We start from the raw sequence: 13314 nt of genomic DNA, 5'->3' as shown, positions 1-13314 counted from the left end.
ATCAGCATGTCTTCAGTTCAGTCACTCTTACGGTATTTTCTCCGGCCGAAATTTCGGAACACTCACATTAATTGCATTGAAATGTATTAATGCCGGATCCGGTACCAAGTGTTCTGGAAAAATCTGGTTTCCCGGTCTGAGCATGGGCAGACCTTTAAAAATGCGGAAAAATAAATAAATACCGGATCCGGTTTTTTCCCAGATGACACCGAAGAGATGGATCCGGTATTTCAATGCATTTGTCAGACGGATCCGTATCTGGATCCAGAAACAAATGCTATCCATCTGCATACGAATTTCCGGAGCCGGCAGACAGTTCTGGCAACGGAACTGCCTGCCGGAATCCACTAACGCAAGTGTGAAAGTAGCCTAACAAAATCTCTGTCACATGCTACAGAAAAAAATTGTCAAATTGCCAAAATCTGCATCATGCTGTCGCAGATTTCTTCTGGAACTGCAGAAAATTTCACCCATTCCAACGCAGGAGATTTTAGCGCAATGTTGCAGAGGTTTTGAATTAAAGGGGTTATCCAACCCCTAAAATGACCCCCCCCAAAATGCTCAGGTTCCTCGTATACATTATATATACCTGCTTCCCAGCACCCTCATTGCTTCTGATCCCTGCACGGCCGCTGCTGCATCTCCCCATCGAATCGTGCGGATCAAAACATCCGGCAACAGGGGGAGCAACCAATAGCAGGTAACGACAGGTTGGAGGCGCCCTAGCATCATAGGTGACGCAGGTGACGCTTGGGATGCTCGTCCCTGTCGCAGTCTGCTATTGAATGCATCCCTCCCATTGCTGGATGTTTTGATCCACGCGACGGGGAGATGCAGCGGTGGCCATGCAGGGGACCGGAGCGACGCAGGTGCTAGGGAGCAGGTACATATAATGTATACGAGAGGCCCGGGCATTGGGGAAGGGGGGGGGGGGTCATTATAGGGATTGGATAACCCCTTTAGGCGACTTCCAAAACATCAATGGTATGAGTGCTTTTTATTTTAGATGCTTTTTATGGTATTTACCGACACAGTGCGCAATATTGGATCTGTGTATGTAACTAAACTCTGACTTAGGCTACATGCACACGCCCGTATGTGTTTTGCGGTCCGAAAAAAATAAATAAAAAGTGACATCTGTATGCCATCCGTTTTTTGGGCGGATCCATTGTAATAATGCCTAAAACGGACATGAATAGGACATGCTCTATTTTTTGGGCAGGGCTACGGAACAAACATACAGATAGTACGGTGTGCTGTCAGCATTTTTTGCGGACCCACTGAAATGAATGGGTCCGCATCGTATCCGCAAAAAAATGGAACGGACACGGAAACAAACAACATTCCTGTGCATGTAGCCTTAGAGTGGGAGTGTATGGGTGGGGGTGTTGGGAAAAGGGAGTTTAACGGGATTATCCCACAAAATGTATTACTGTGGAATGAATACAGCATCTCAAATGCAGTATTAATACAATATACAAGCATTAAAAGAACTGTTCTTTTTTTCTGTCCATCACATTTTCCTCTCTAGTAGCTCCCCCTGCTGTTTCTCCTTCTGGTCCACCTTCTTCTGCTTTCAGAGGTGGACACACGTGCTCAGTTGCTTCCCTGCCCCCCTCCCCTCAGAGGTGTGTCTCTCTTTAGACAGTGGAGAAGGAAATTTGAACAGGGGTCTGCACAGTGATTGCTGCTATTGTGAAATCTATGTAGTAAAAGCCTCTTCGTCTCACTGGATACATTAGTAGAACGTCCCCCAACAAGAAAAGAACATCAGTGGCTAGAGATGAGCGAACTTCTGTTTTAAGTTCGGCGTCTAAAGTTCGGGTTTGGATTAGCGGAGAATCCCGATCTGGAACCGGATATGGATTCCGACTTCCGTTGTGGTCCGTGGTAGCGGAATCAATAATGGCCGATTATTGATTCCGCTACCACGGACCACAACGGAAGTCGGAATCCATATCCGGTTCCAGATCGGGATTCTCCGCTAATCCAAACCCGAACTTTAGACGCCGAACTTAAAACAGAAGTTCGCTCATCTCTATCAGTGGCACAATAACCATTACTATCTAGACACAGGATCCATTTAGTTAAACCTCTCCAACAGAAAATGTGCCTTGCTTCTTGTATTCCTTTATACAAATGTTTTACAAATTTGCAACTTGCAGGTAACAGGCCGAACTGGATGGACAAATGTCTTTTTTCGGCTTTATATATTACTAATGCAAATTTTTCCTTACCTGAATATTTTAGCTGTGGCATTGTAACTATAAACAGAGAAGTAAAGAATTAGGAGTTTATACAACACATACATGACTTCATTTTCTTTCTAGAAAATCCCTCTAAATCCTCAAGTAAATACCCATTGATGCCCCTTAGATGTATCACACACTGGTTAAAGGGGTTTTCTGTGATTTTTATATTGATGGTCTGTCCTGAGGATAGGACATCAATATCTGATCAGTGGGGGTCCGACACCCCGCACCCCTGCCGATCAGCTGTTTCAGTTGTGCTCTGGCGGCAGAACTCCACAGCTCCATCCATTGTATACTGGACACAGCTGGAAACTTCAGCGCTGCTCCCATAAAGTGAATGCAGTTACCAGCTCCATCCACTACACAACGGACTGCTGTGTAGTTCCAGCATCAGAGCCACCCTGAAATAGCTGATCGGTGGGGGTGCAGGGCATCAGACCCCCCCACTGATCAGATATTAATGGCCTATCCTGAGGACAGGTCATCAATATAAAAATTCTGGGAAATCAAGTGGAAATACTGTAACATCCACTCTTCTCTGTTCATAGCTTACCTACCAGATCTGACTGATGCTTCATCTACCTGCAAGGCCAAACAACTGTGTAGTCGCCTATTTAAGACTTTGTACAATTTACATGGGGGCATGGAACCCCCATTCTTGTGATGAATAGTGGGCCCAACAATCAGACCCCCACCGATCAGATATACTCTTTATAGGGTAAAATATTCGCATTCTTCTACAGCTGCAGCCTGACTATTCATGTTTCCAGTGACTATGCATTCTCAATTTTTCAATTAAAAACCTGGGTACGCCAACTGTGTCCTGCATACAAATGACCCTGGAAAGGAAGAGCCGTAAGGGAATTTTTTGACGACTGATCCGCCGCCCAGTCTTTCACTGAAAGAGTCCTATGAATGGCAACAGACATAGCTGATGCTCTTACCACTATCTTGGCCACATCAAGCAAGGCCTCACAGATATACTCGCTAGCCTGCGCAATCTGGAATGCGAACTCCGCCAATTCTGAAAACAGAGGAGGGAGGAGAAGCAGATCTCCAAGATGCCACTGAGGATTTGGTCCATTTACGGGATTGGTCCCTAGGCAAATTCATAATATCTCTTGAGGAGGGGGGGCTGCTGCGAGGATTGCGGGGCCAAGCAACCTAACATGTCGACTATGGATAGGGGCACTTTAGACAGGTCGGATACCGCTGTAGACAGGGAGCGTGCTGACTCGGGTTCTGAACCCTGGGGGATGGGAACAAATGCTGCATAACACCTCGGTTTGACCACATTGAAATTTGGTACTACAGCGTGATCAAGCAAAGTAGGTAGCAATCGTGGACCCCCGTCTGTGCGCTTCCCCTCTAGGGTAGGAAATTATGGGGACCTAGAGGGAGGGAAGTGAGACCCTGGTGGACGACAAAACTAGGGAAACAGAGCGCCTAACAAAATCAATCTAATAGCTTGCAGGAGAGATATAGGAGGACAGGGGTGCCACCTAGGGCAGAGCCTACCCGTTTGTAGAGCCAAGGGTTCCAGAAGCAGGCCAGAACACTTGAGCCTTCATCCAAGAGCTGGGAGGAAGAGCCAGAATGGAGGTGGAGAAAAAAAAGGAAGGCCAAAACCCATCCAGGAGGGAGTCCTTGGTACGCTGGTCAATGTTTGGAGCTGTGCCAGGCCCTCCCCCACCTGGATGGGGCGCAAAAAAAGCCAGGGCCTAAAGTAGAAATGAGGGGTTGCTGCGATAGAAGACGCAGATGTGCCGGCCAGAGTTGGAGGCTAGAGCCAGCACCGGGCGCAAGATGAGGGAGCCAGAGGGCACGGGGAAAGCTTGGGAAACCTCCCGATAGTGCCTGGAGTACCACCTCTACCCCAGGACTCGGGCTTGATGGGGCCAGTGGTGCTGCGTCATAGCTGCAGCAGGGACCGGGCTTGCTGGGGACAGCAGTGCCACAGCAAGGGTACAGAAGGCAGTGGTGTCATCCAAGAGGAGCCGGGAAGGAAGGGGGGGGGGGGGGACACAGTTTTTGTCCCATACTCACCTGACTTCAGCCTTGGTTCCAGCAAGGTCCTTCAGCCTCCCAAGTTGCTCCCTTTGGTTGGGGGAAGACCGGTGCCCAAGATAGATAAGACCTGAGGCTGGCAGGCAGTAGAGGATTTGATGGTCCTCCACACCACCTTTTCTTCTGTCCTGGTTACTGAGGATGTTGGGGGCATCCCAATGTGCTGCCAGGTGGGTAACTGGGGGATAATTCTACCCTGGGCCGAAGTGCGTGAAAAAGCAAGACAGCAGAACATATGTCTGCTTCCTATGGACACTAAGCCAAAACTGATCAGCTCAGTGCCTGCAGGAGGGGTATAGCTGGTGGGACTGCCTCCTACCTATACCCAAGGTCTTTGCTGTATCCCCCAATCACACGGATGAGAAAAGTAAATTATCGTTTGTCGTTAATGAATTGTGGTAATGTAAATGTGCGACCTTCCGCGGATAGGCACGATGACTAAACCTGTCTGCACACAGTCAACCGTCATCATTTAAGTGAGTGTGGCATCCAATATGAACGAATTTGTACACAATACTCCCTGCATCTAACTGCTTGTCGATATCATTGGTGTGATGTCGGTAGGTCACTTGTGTCGTCAATCGGCTGAATGATTAATTACTCGTGTAAATGAGCCTTTACTCACCTGTAAAATTTCTCTCACCCGAGTCAATTGGGGGACACAGCTCATAGTTCTATGTCCCCCAATAGGAAAAGTGAGAAAACTAACCAAACCAAAGAAACAAAACAAAAAAGTGTAGCAACCAGATATCCTTACTTTTTGGGCAAAGCAGGCAGCCTTGGAAGAAGAACGCTGGACTCATCTTCTGCGTTATAAAATGACTTCAAGACACTGGGATAAAACAGAAAAAAAATTCTAAAAATTAAGAATATAAAATCATCATGTGAAGCACATACAATAAAAATCTATAATCGGTTCTATGGATGGACGGACGCGCAGACACTTTAAGCTCTGGATCTATTGTTATCCTAAGCAGTGAATACTGACACATATATCCAGCCACAGCAACACTTTCTAATAGGTGGGCGATAAGTGGATGAATATGAAAAAGACCTTTGGTAAATGATTTATGTGTCTTTTTTGTTTGTTTGTTTTTTAACAAAGGTGGGGCACAGATTCCGCTACATTTGCAAAATAATAAACGGTGGCCCCCAATATTAATAATGCCCCAATAGTGACCACAAGTATTAATAATGACCCAATAGTGATCCCCAGTATTAATAATGCCCCATTAGTGGCCACCAGTAATCATAAGGCCCCCATTAGTGGCCCCCAGTATTAATAGGGTCCCCATTAATGGCCCCCAGTATTAATAAGGTCCACATTAATGCTCCCCTAGTATTATTTTGCCTCCATTAGTGGCTCACAGTATTAATATTTCCCCCATTAGGGTCCATTCACATGTCCGTATGTGCTTCGCAGACCGCACATCGCCGGCACCCTCATAGAAAACGTCTTTTATTGTCCACAATTGCGGACAAAAATAGGACATGTTCTATTTTTTTGGCGGACAGTACATTCCGGCCCTATTGAAAATGAATGGCTCTGCACCTGTTCCGCATGCGGACCCATTTTGCGGACGTTTGAATGGACCCTTGGAGGCCATAGTATTATTAATGCCCCCTTCCCCCCTCTTCTTGTGCAAAAAATAAATAAAAATAAAATTCACCTCATCCATTTGATCGTGCCGCTGTGAACACTCGCTGCTCACAGGATCTCACAGGATGCGCAGGACAGGACCTGTGCTCCAGTATGATGACGTTCCGCAGGTCCTGCTGCTTCCAATCAATGATGTGAAACGTCATCATGCTGGAGAGCAGGTCCTGCCCTGTGCATCCAGTGAGCAGCGACTGTTCCCCGCGGCGCGATCAAATGGATGAGGTGAGTTTTATATTTTTTTTTTAACACATGGAGAAGAGGGGGGCAAAGGCTGTACTAATGAGCGCTCCACAATGGGAGCTCTCATTAGTAATAGTGCACAGGTGGCAACCCCTATGCATGCCCACACAGAGCTGTGTGCCCACAGAGAGGGCTCTGAATGCCGCCCCTGGTTCGCCACCACAGTCCTAAGGCGCTTTGCAGGCACAACCCCAGGCCTGGTCAGCTTTAAGATCGCTGACATGTGGGTGAACACCTTGTGTGCAGTGTTTGAAGAGTGTCTGAGTATTTTACATCTGAAACGTTGTATTTTGTGTTTTTTTTTTATTTTTTTATATCGTGTAAGAGCAACTAATGAACTATTTAATGCTGGTTAAAATATAAAAGATACAAGCAAGAGAAATCTATGAGACCCGTCTGTTATTGCAGCTTAGTCCTATTTACTTCAATGGGCAAGAGCTGCAATACCAAACACGCTCCATGAAGAAGTGATGCTTCTTGGTGGAAGTTTCGGGTAAAACCTGACATTTTTTTTCCTCTAAACTCAGACAATTCCCATAAATATGTTGCTGAAGTGACCTATCTGTGGATCCACCTATTCTCCTCTGTTACTTCCATCCACTGCATGCAGGACACTGGCCTTTCCACTGAGAATGAATGAAGGCTTTCAGGCTTTTCCACATCACAAAGCACCACCTTCTTGGTGTCAGCGAGACCAAAGGCCAAGACTGCGGGGACAAAGAAAGAAAAATATTCACAGAATAGAGATTTATCAAAGACAAAATGTAAAGAAGAGCCACTTACTTTTGCCATCAGGTCTCCACGCTAAGCAGGTCACCTCCTTCCCGGTATTTTCATTAGGGGGTAAAATCCACACCCTCTGAATATTTGCCAGTCTATGGAGCAAAACCTGACGAGACAACATCAACAGGGATAATACAGTCAGACTGATCACCGAAGTCATCTTAGGGTCCATTCAGACGTCAGTAGTGCATTGCGGATCCGCAAAACACCCGGCCGGCACCCCCATAGAAATGCCTATTCTTGTCCGCAATTGTGGCCAAGAATAGGACATGCTCTATTTTTTTCTGGAGCTGTGGACCGGAAGATCGGGGCCGCGCTCCGGAAATGCGGAGAGCACATAGTGTACTCTCCACATCCATTGAATGAATGGGTCCACACCCGTTCCGCACAATTATGGAACGGGTGTGGACGTGTGAATGAAGCCCCATAGTAAGACGATGCCCATACAGTTCTTTAAAGGGGTTGTCCAGAGTATTAAAAATATGCCCCCCAAAGCCAGCAATGGCATAAAATAATAAGAGAACAACTGCTCACCCGGTTTCCGGTGTTGCTGCTCCGATCCTCCCTGCCATTGCATCCATGGTGTCATCTTCTTGGCTGCAGTGATGGTGTGTCTGTACGCAGCGGATACTGGTCAGGCCAGTGACTGGCTGCAGTGATCATGTGGAGTTTACAGCGCATCATCAATGCCTGCAAGCCCAGCAGGAAGGATCTGAGCGCCAATGCTAGAAGGGGAGTTTATGTTCTTTGATTATTTTAGGACAATATTTTACCCCTCCTCTCTACAGTGTGAAGAACATCTTGCCGTGATGCCGGGACCGCGCTCTTCTCGGGCATGCGCCGTGCGCTGCCTGTTACAGCGCGATCCCGGCTTCGGCTCCCTAACTCACCGCCTTCATTTTGCAGACTGCGCATGCGCCGTTCAGTTCCATCGCGCTTGCACCTGGCCGTCGCTTCTCGTCTTTAGCGTGAGCATGATGAGAACGCAAGCCAGTGATCACACTCACGCTAAAGACGAGAAGCGATGGCCAGGCGTGAGCGCGATGGAACTAGGGCTGAAACGATTATTCGAATAACTCGATTAAATCGAGTCAAAAAATTCATCGATGCAGTTTCCCTGCATCGAGGAATCGTTTAAATCACGTGATCACGGAGCGGGAGTGAAATTAAGCGTCTCACTCACCGCTTCCGTGTCCTCCGGAGGCCAGAGAGGCAGGACTGAGCGGCCGGCACAGTGGAGGGAGGAGGAGGAGGGAGGCCCTCCCTCCCCACTGTGCGCGGCTGCCGCTGAACACCAATGAGGACAGAGTAGGAGGAGGAGGGGAGGGACTGTGGCCACTGCACTACCAATGAATCTGCCGGCCATATCCCACAGGGTCCCCCTCCTCCTCCTCCTCCCCCCCCCCCCATCATTGGTGGCAGTTTGCAGTTCCGATCGGAGCCCCAGCAGTGTAATGCTGGGGCTCCGATCGGTTACCATGGCAGCCAGGAGTCACGCTACTGAAGTCCTGGCTGTCATGGTATGTTAGTGAGCAGAGAGCAGCGCATTATACTCACGTGCGTTGTGGCCGCCGGTCGCTCCTTCTGTCTGTGCGGCGGATTGCTAATGCTTACAGCATTAGCAATGCGCCGCACAGACCTATGAGAAGGAGCGACCGCCGGCCACAGCGCACGTGAGTATAATGCGCTGCTCTCTGCTCACTAACATACCATGACAGCCAGGACTTCAGTAGCGTGACTCCTGGCTGCCATGGTAACCGATCGGAGCCCCAGCATTACACTGCTGGGGCTCCGATCGGAACTGCAAACTGCCACCAATGATGGGGGGGGAGGAGGGGGACCCCGTGGCCACTGCCACCAATGATTAATACTGGGGGGGGAGGGAGGGGGGGTTGCGTTACCAGAGGGGGCAGGCAGATCAGAGGCTGGGGGGGAGGCAGATCAGAGGCTAGGGGAGGCTGGAGGCAGATCAGAGGCTGGAGGGGGGAGGCAGATCAGAGGCTGGAGGGGGGAGGCAGATCAGAGGCTGGAGGGGGGGAGGCAGATCAGAGGCTGGGGGAGGCTGGAGGGGGGAGGCAGATCAGAGGCTGGAGGGGGGGGAGGCAGATCAGAGGCTGGAGGGGGGAGGCAGATCAGAGGCTGGAGGGGGGAGGCAGATCAGAGGCTGGGGGGGAGGCAGATCAGAGGCTGGGGGGAGGCAGATCAGAGGCTGGGGGGAGGCAGATCAGAGGCTGGGGGGAGGCAGATCAGAGGCTGGGGGGGAGGCAGATCAGAGGCTGGGGGGAGGCTGGAGGGGGGGGAGGCAGATCAGAGGCTGGGGGGAGGCAGATCAGAGGCTGGAGGGGGGGAGGCAGATCAGAGGCTGGAGGGGGGAGGCAGATCAGAGGCTGGAGGGGGGGAGGCAGATCAGAGGCTGGGGGGGAGGCAGATCAGAGGCTGGGGGGGAGGCAGATCAGAGGCTGGGGGGAGGCAGATGGAGAGAGAGTGGTTAATGGAGGCTGCAGGCACCACCTTGGTATGTATAAAGTTATTGGTTTAGAGAGGGGTTAATGAAGGCACCTCCAAGGTGCTTCCATTAACCTCTTCAAACCAATAACTTTATACATGCCTAATGCCAAGGTGCTTCCATTAACCCCTCCAAACCCAATGGGCATGTATAAAGTTATTGGTTTGGAGGGGTTAATGGAAGCACCTTGGAGGTGCCTTCATTAACCCCTCTCTAAACCAATAACTTTATACATACCTAATTACGTACGTTATTTTAAGTAGCTTTTTCTTATTAGATTACTCGATGAATCGAGAAATATAATCGATAGAATACTCGATTACAAAAATATTAGTTTACTGCAGCCCTAGATGGAACTGAGCGGCGCATATGCAGTCTGCAAAATGAAGGAGGTGAGTGAGGGAGCCGAGATCGCGCTGTAACAGGCAGCGCACGGCGCATGCACGAGGAGAGCGCGGTCCCGGCATCACGGCAAGATGTCCATCACACTGTAGAGAGGAGAGGCAAGGGGTGGGCTTATCATTCCTTGAAGCAAGGAGGTCGCTGCCCCCTTGACTTCAAGCCTGACTTGGAGAAGGCGCCAACAGACTTTAAAATTGCGATTTTAACAAATATGAGGAGACAGAATGAGGAAAGAAAATCATGATTAGCAACACACTGGGGGATACTTTAGGGTACTATGGTCGGTTTAATATGCGTTTTCCAGGTGACAGGTTCCCTTTAAAGCGTTTTTGGGGGTTATTGATATCGATGACCTACCCTCAGGATTGGTCAGTAATATCTGATTGGGGAGGGTCCGACACCCAGTTGGTCCCTGCAGGAAATAGCTCTTGGATGGAGCGGGAAGTACAGCTCCAGTCAAAGTGCAGTGTTCGTGCTGGTTTACAGTAGCTCAGCTCCCACTGAAGAGGATGGGAGTTGTGCTGCAGGATCCACTATGTTTTGGACGGATCTGTGCTTCGTGTTCCATTCCAAGTGCTGGCTGTGCAGGGAGTCAGGCCCCCACTGATCGGATATTAATCGCCTATCCTGAGGATAGTGCACATCTGGTGATCCTGAGGATAGGTCATCTCTAGTAAAAAGAGGACAACCCCTTTAACAGTAAGTTAGGTTGAGAATTTGGCAGGGGGGGGGATTAAAATTTTTGCCTCAGGCAGCAGAAAGGCTAGCTGCGCCCCTGCGCCTGGCCACAAAGTACTGATCTCTTGCACCAGGGCCCGTGTGCCTTTAGCTACGCCCTGCAGCCGATCATTCAGAAACTTACCTCTCCAACTTTGTTGACAAGCGCAATCAGGTCCCTCTTGGGGGACCAGGACATAAATATAATTTCATGGGGCAACTGCTTCTCCCCAACTTGCCGAAATGAAGGCATGGCAGAATTTCAACTACGTCCAAATATGATAATTCACTGGCATCTGGAGGAAGAGAAACTAGATTACAAATGTTGCTATTATGATGTCATGAAAGTAGCTTAAAGGGCATCTGTCAGCAGTTTTGTCCCTATGACACTGGCTGACCTGTTACATGTGCGCTTGGCAGCTGAAGGCATCTGTGTTGGTCCCATGTTCATATGTGCCCACACTGCTGAGAAAAATGATGTTTTACTATATGCAAATGAGCCTCTAGGAGCAACGGGGGCGTTACCATTACACCTAGAGGCTCTACTCTCTGCATTGGCTGCGCACTCTGCACTTTGATTGACAGGACCGGGCAGTGATGATGTTTAACTGCCTGGCCCTGTCTATCAGAGTGCAGAGAGAACCGCGCCTGTAGGTGCAATGGTAACGCCCCGGCTGCTCATTTGCATATATTAAACCATCACTATAGAGGCTGATCTATATTAGTAGTGGTGATATGCTATATGTATCAAAGGCTGCTGTCACACCTAGGGGTTTCCTTTTGGCATTTTAAGGGGGTCTGTGGCTTTGGTGACTTTTTTTTTACAGTCTTTTTAGGCGGATAATGTTACATGGAAATCCAGGAATGACGGCGACGCTTGTCCCGCTCTGATGGGTTCTCATTCACTACAGTGGGACCCCCGGCCCACTCCTCCCTAGGACCGCTGCCTAGTCCCATGTAGCAGCAGATGGAACAACCCTAAGTGCCCCAGATGTTCTCTTTCCATTTACTGGTACTGCACACCTCACTAGTAATGGAGGTCCCCAGCAGCGGTCATGTAGGTTACTATATAGGTGCTGCACACCTCACTAGTCATGTAGGTTACTATAAAGGTACTGCACACCTCACTAGTCATGTAGGTTACTATATAGGTACTGCACACCTCACTAGTCATGTACATTACTATATAGGTGCTGCACACCTCACTAGTCATGTAGGTTACTATAAAGGTGCTGCACATGTGCGGGGTGAAGAAGGAAAGACTTCCATGTACGACAAGTACAGTGTGGATGACAGGTCACATGCATCCTCTCCCAGGCGGCACACGTCTGATGACGTCACCTGCAGCGTCTCCCAGGGTGACAGGTTACACCCGAGCTCACTCACCGCCCGGCACCGGCTTCGCCACGGCGGCAGTGCAGACAGCGCGGCCTGCTGACGTCACCGCTCCTCTTTCGCGCTATCGGTTCCTATCTTCTCTACAAAGGCTGGATGACGTCACGGTCACATGACCGCCCAGGGAGGGAGGTCGGGCTGTGAGCGCCGCGGCAGATTCGGATGTGGTGTGTGAGGGACCAGCAGCCTTCCGCACTCCAGCTGCTGTGAAACTACAACTCCCAGCATGCAAACCTATTTGTCTGTTTTAGTAACTCCCACAGAAGTGAAAGGAGGATTCTGGGAGTTGTAGTTTCAGAACATCTGGAGGTTGCTGATCCCTGGTGTGTAGGGTATATGTACCCTGTGTATTGTGCAATGTACATATGTGATGTATACAGGATTATACAGATAATGCTGACCTGTCGTCAGGCTATCCTCAGGATAGGTCATTAATATCAGAAAAACGGACCACCCTTTTAACCGCTCCGGACCGGGCAATTTTCTGTTTTTGTTTTTCACTCCCCTACTTTCCTGGAGCCATAACTTTTTCCATTCCTATAGACGTATGAGGGCTTATTATTTGCGGACAAGTTGTACTTTACTTTCTAATGGCACCATTTAAAGGGGTTGTCCATGTCGGAGTGGGGCATTTCCTTGCTCCGATGCTCCCCTTGTCCTGCATGGGCAAGGTCTGTTTGTTGTTAGGCGGTGACATACCAGGTTTTACATCAGTATGCTAAGCCAAAACGTCACCGGCACAAATGGACGGTGTATAGCGCTGTTCAAGGGCCGTAATAGCTCCGGGTCAGTACAATTACCGCAATACTACATTTATATAGGTCTTTCTCGTTAATGTCATTGGGGGACACAGAACCATGGGTATACGCCCAGCTACCACTAGGAGGCGACACTAGATATCAAAAGGTTGGCTCCGCCCAGGTGGGCTATACCCTCTCCACAGCCACTAGGCTAATCAGTTTTAGTCTAGTGTCCGTAGGAGGCAGACATGACCTGCTCTGTTTGCAGGTCTTGCTGCTTTTCATTTTTATTTTATTATTTTTATCCTTTCTTCTGCAGGTCTCGGCCTCCGTCGTGAATTACCTGCAGGCGCGTACTTGAAGTACCTACTCCGGTCACCCAGACCCCCATTACTGCATCCGCAGTGGCATGCCGGCAAGCCCACGTAAGTGTTGATTTTCCCGAAGGGGTGACCCTGCGGCACCTGAAGAGGCCTGATGGTAAGGGTACTTTCACACTAGCGGTTTTGTTTTCCGGTATTGAGTTCCGTCACAGGAGCTCAATACCGGAAA

General features: G+C 49.3%; 1 protein-coding gene across 2 annotated transcripts in view; it reads right to left on the bottom strand.

The window, feature by feature from the left end:
* ANAPC4 (anaphase promoting complex subunit 4) overlaps window positions 1–12142 on the bottom strand; it is a 61569-nt gene extending 49427 nt beyond the window's left edge. The window contains exons 1-6 of one of the 2 annotated variants that reach the window (XM_044281860.1): window positions 12014–12142; window positions 10773–10923; window positions 7003–7108; window positions 6794–6926; window positions 5077–5151; window positions 2238–2264 (exon numbers count right to left, since the gene is read on the bottom strand). In XM_044281860.1, the coding sequence (XP_044137795.1) occupies window positions 2238–2264; window positions 5077–5151; window positions 6794–6926; window positions 7003–7108; window positions 10773–10880 (449 nt within the window). In that variant the 5' untranslated portion in view covers window positions 10881–10923; window positions 12014–12142. The other variant, XM_044281862.1, reaches the window with a different exon arrangement.
* Window positions 12143–13314: the final 1172 nt, after the last annotated feature.

The sequence above is a fragment of the Bufo gargarizans genome, chromosome 2 (assembly GCF_014858855.1).
Source record: "Bufo gargarizans isolate SCDJY-AF-19 chromosome 2, ASM1485885v1, whole genome shotgun sequence".
NCBI lineage: Eukaryota > Metazoa > Chordata > Amphibia > Anura > Bufonidae > Bufo > Bufo gargarizans.
Note: the sequence above shows the minus strand (reverse complement) of the source record. Positions and strands in the feature narration are given on the sequence as shown.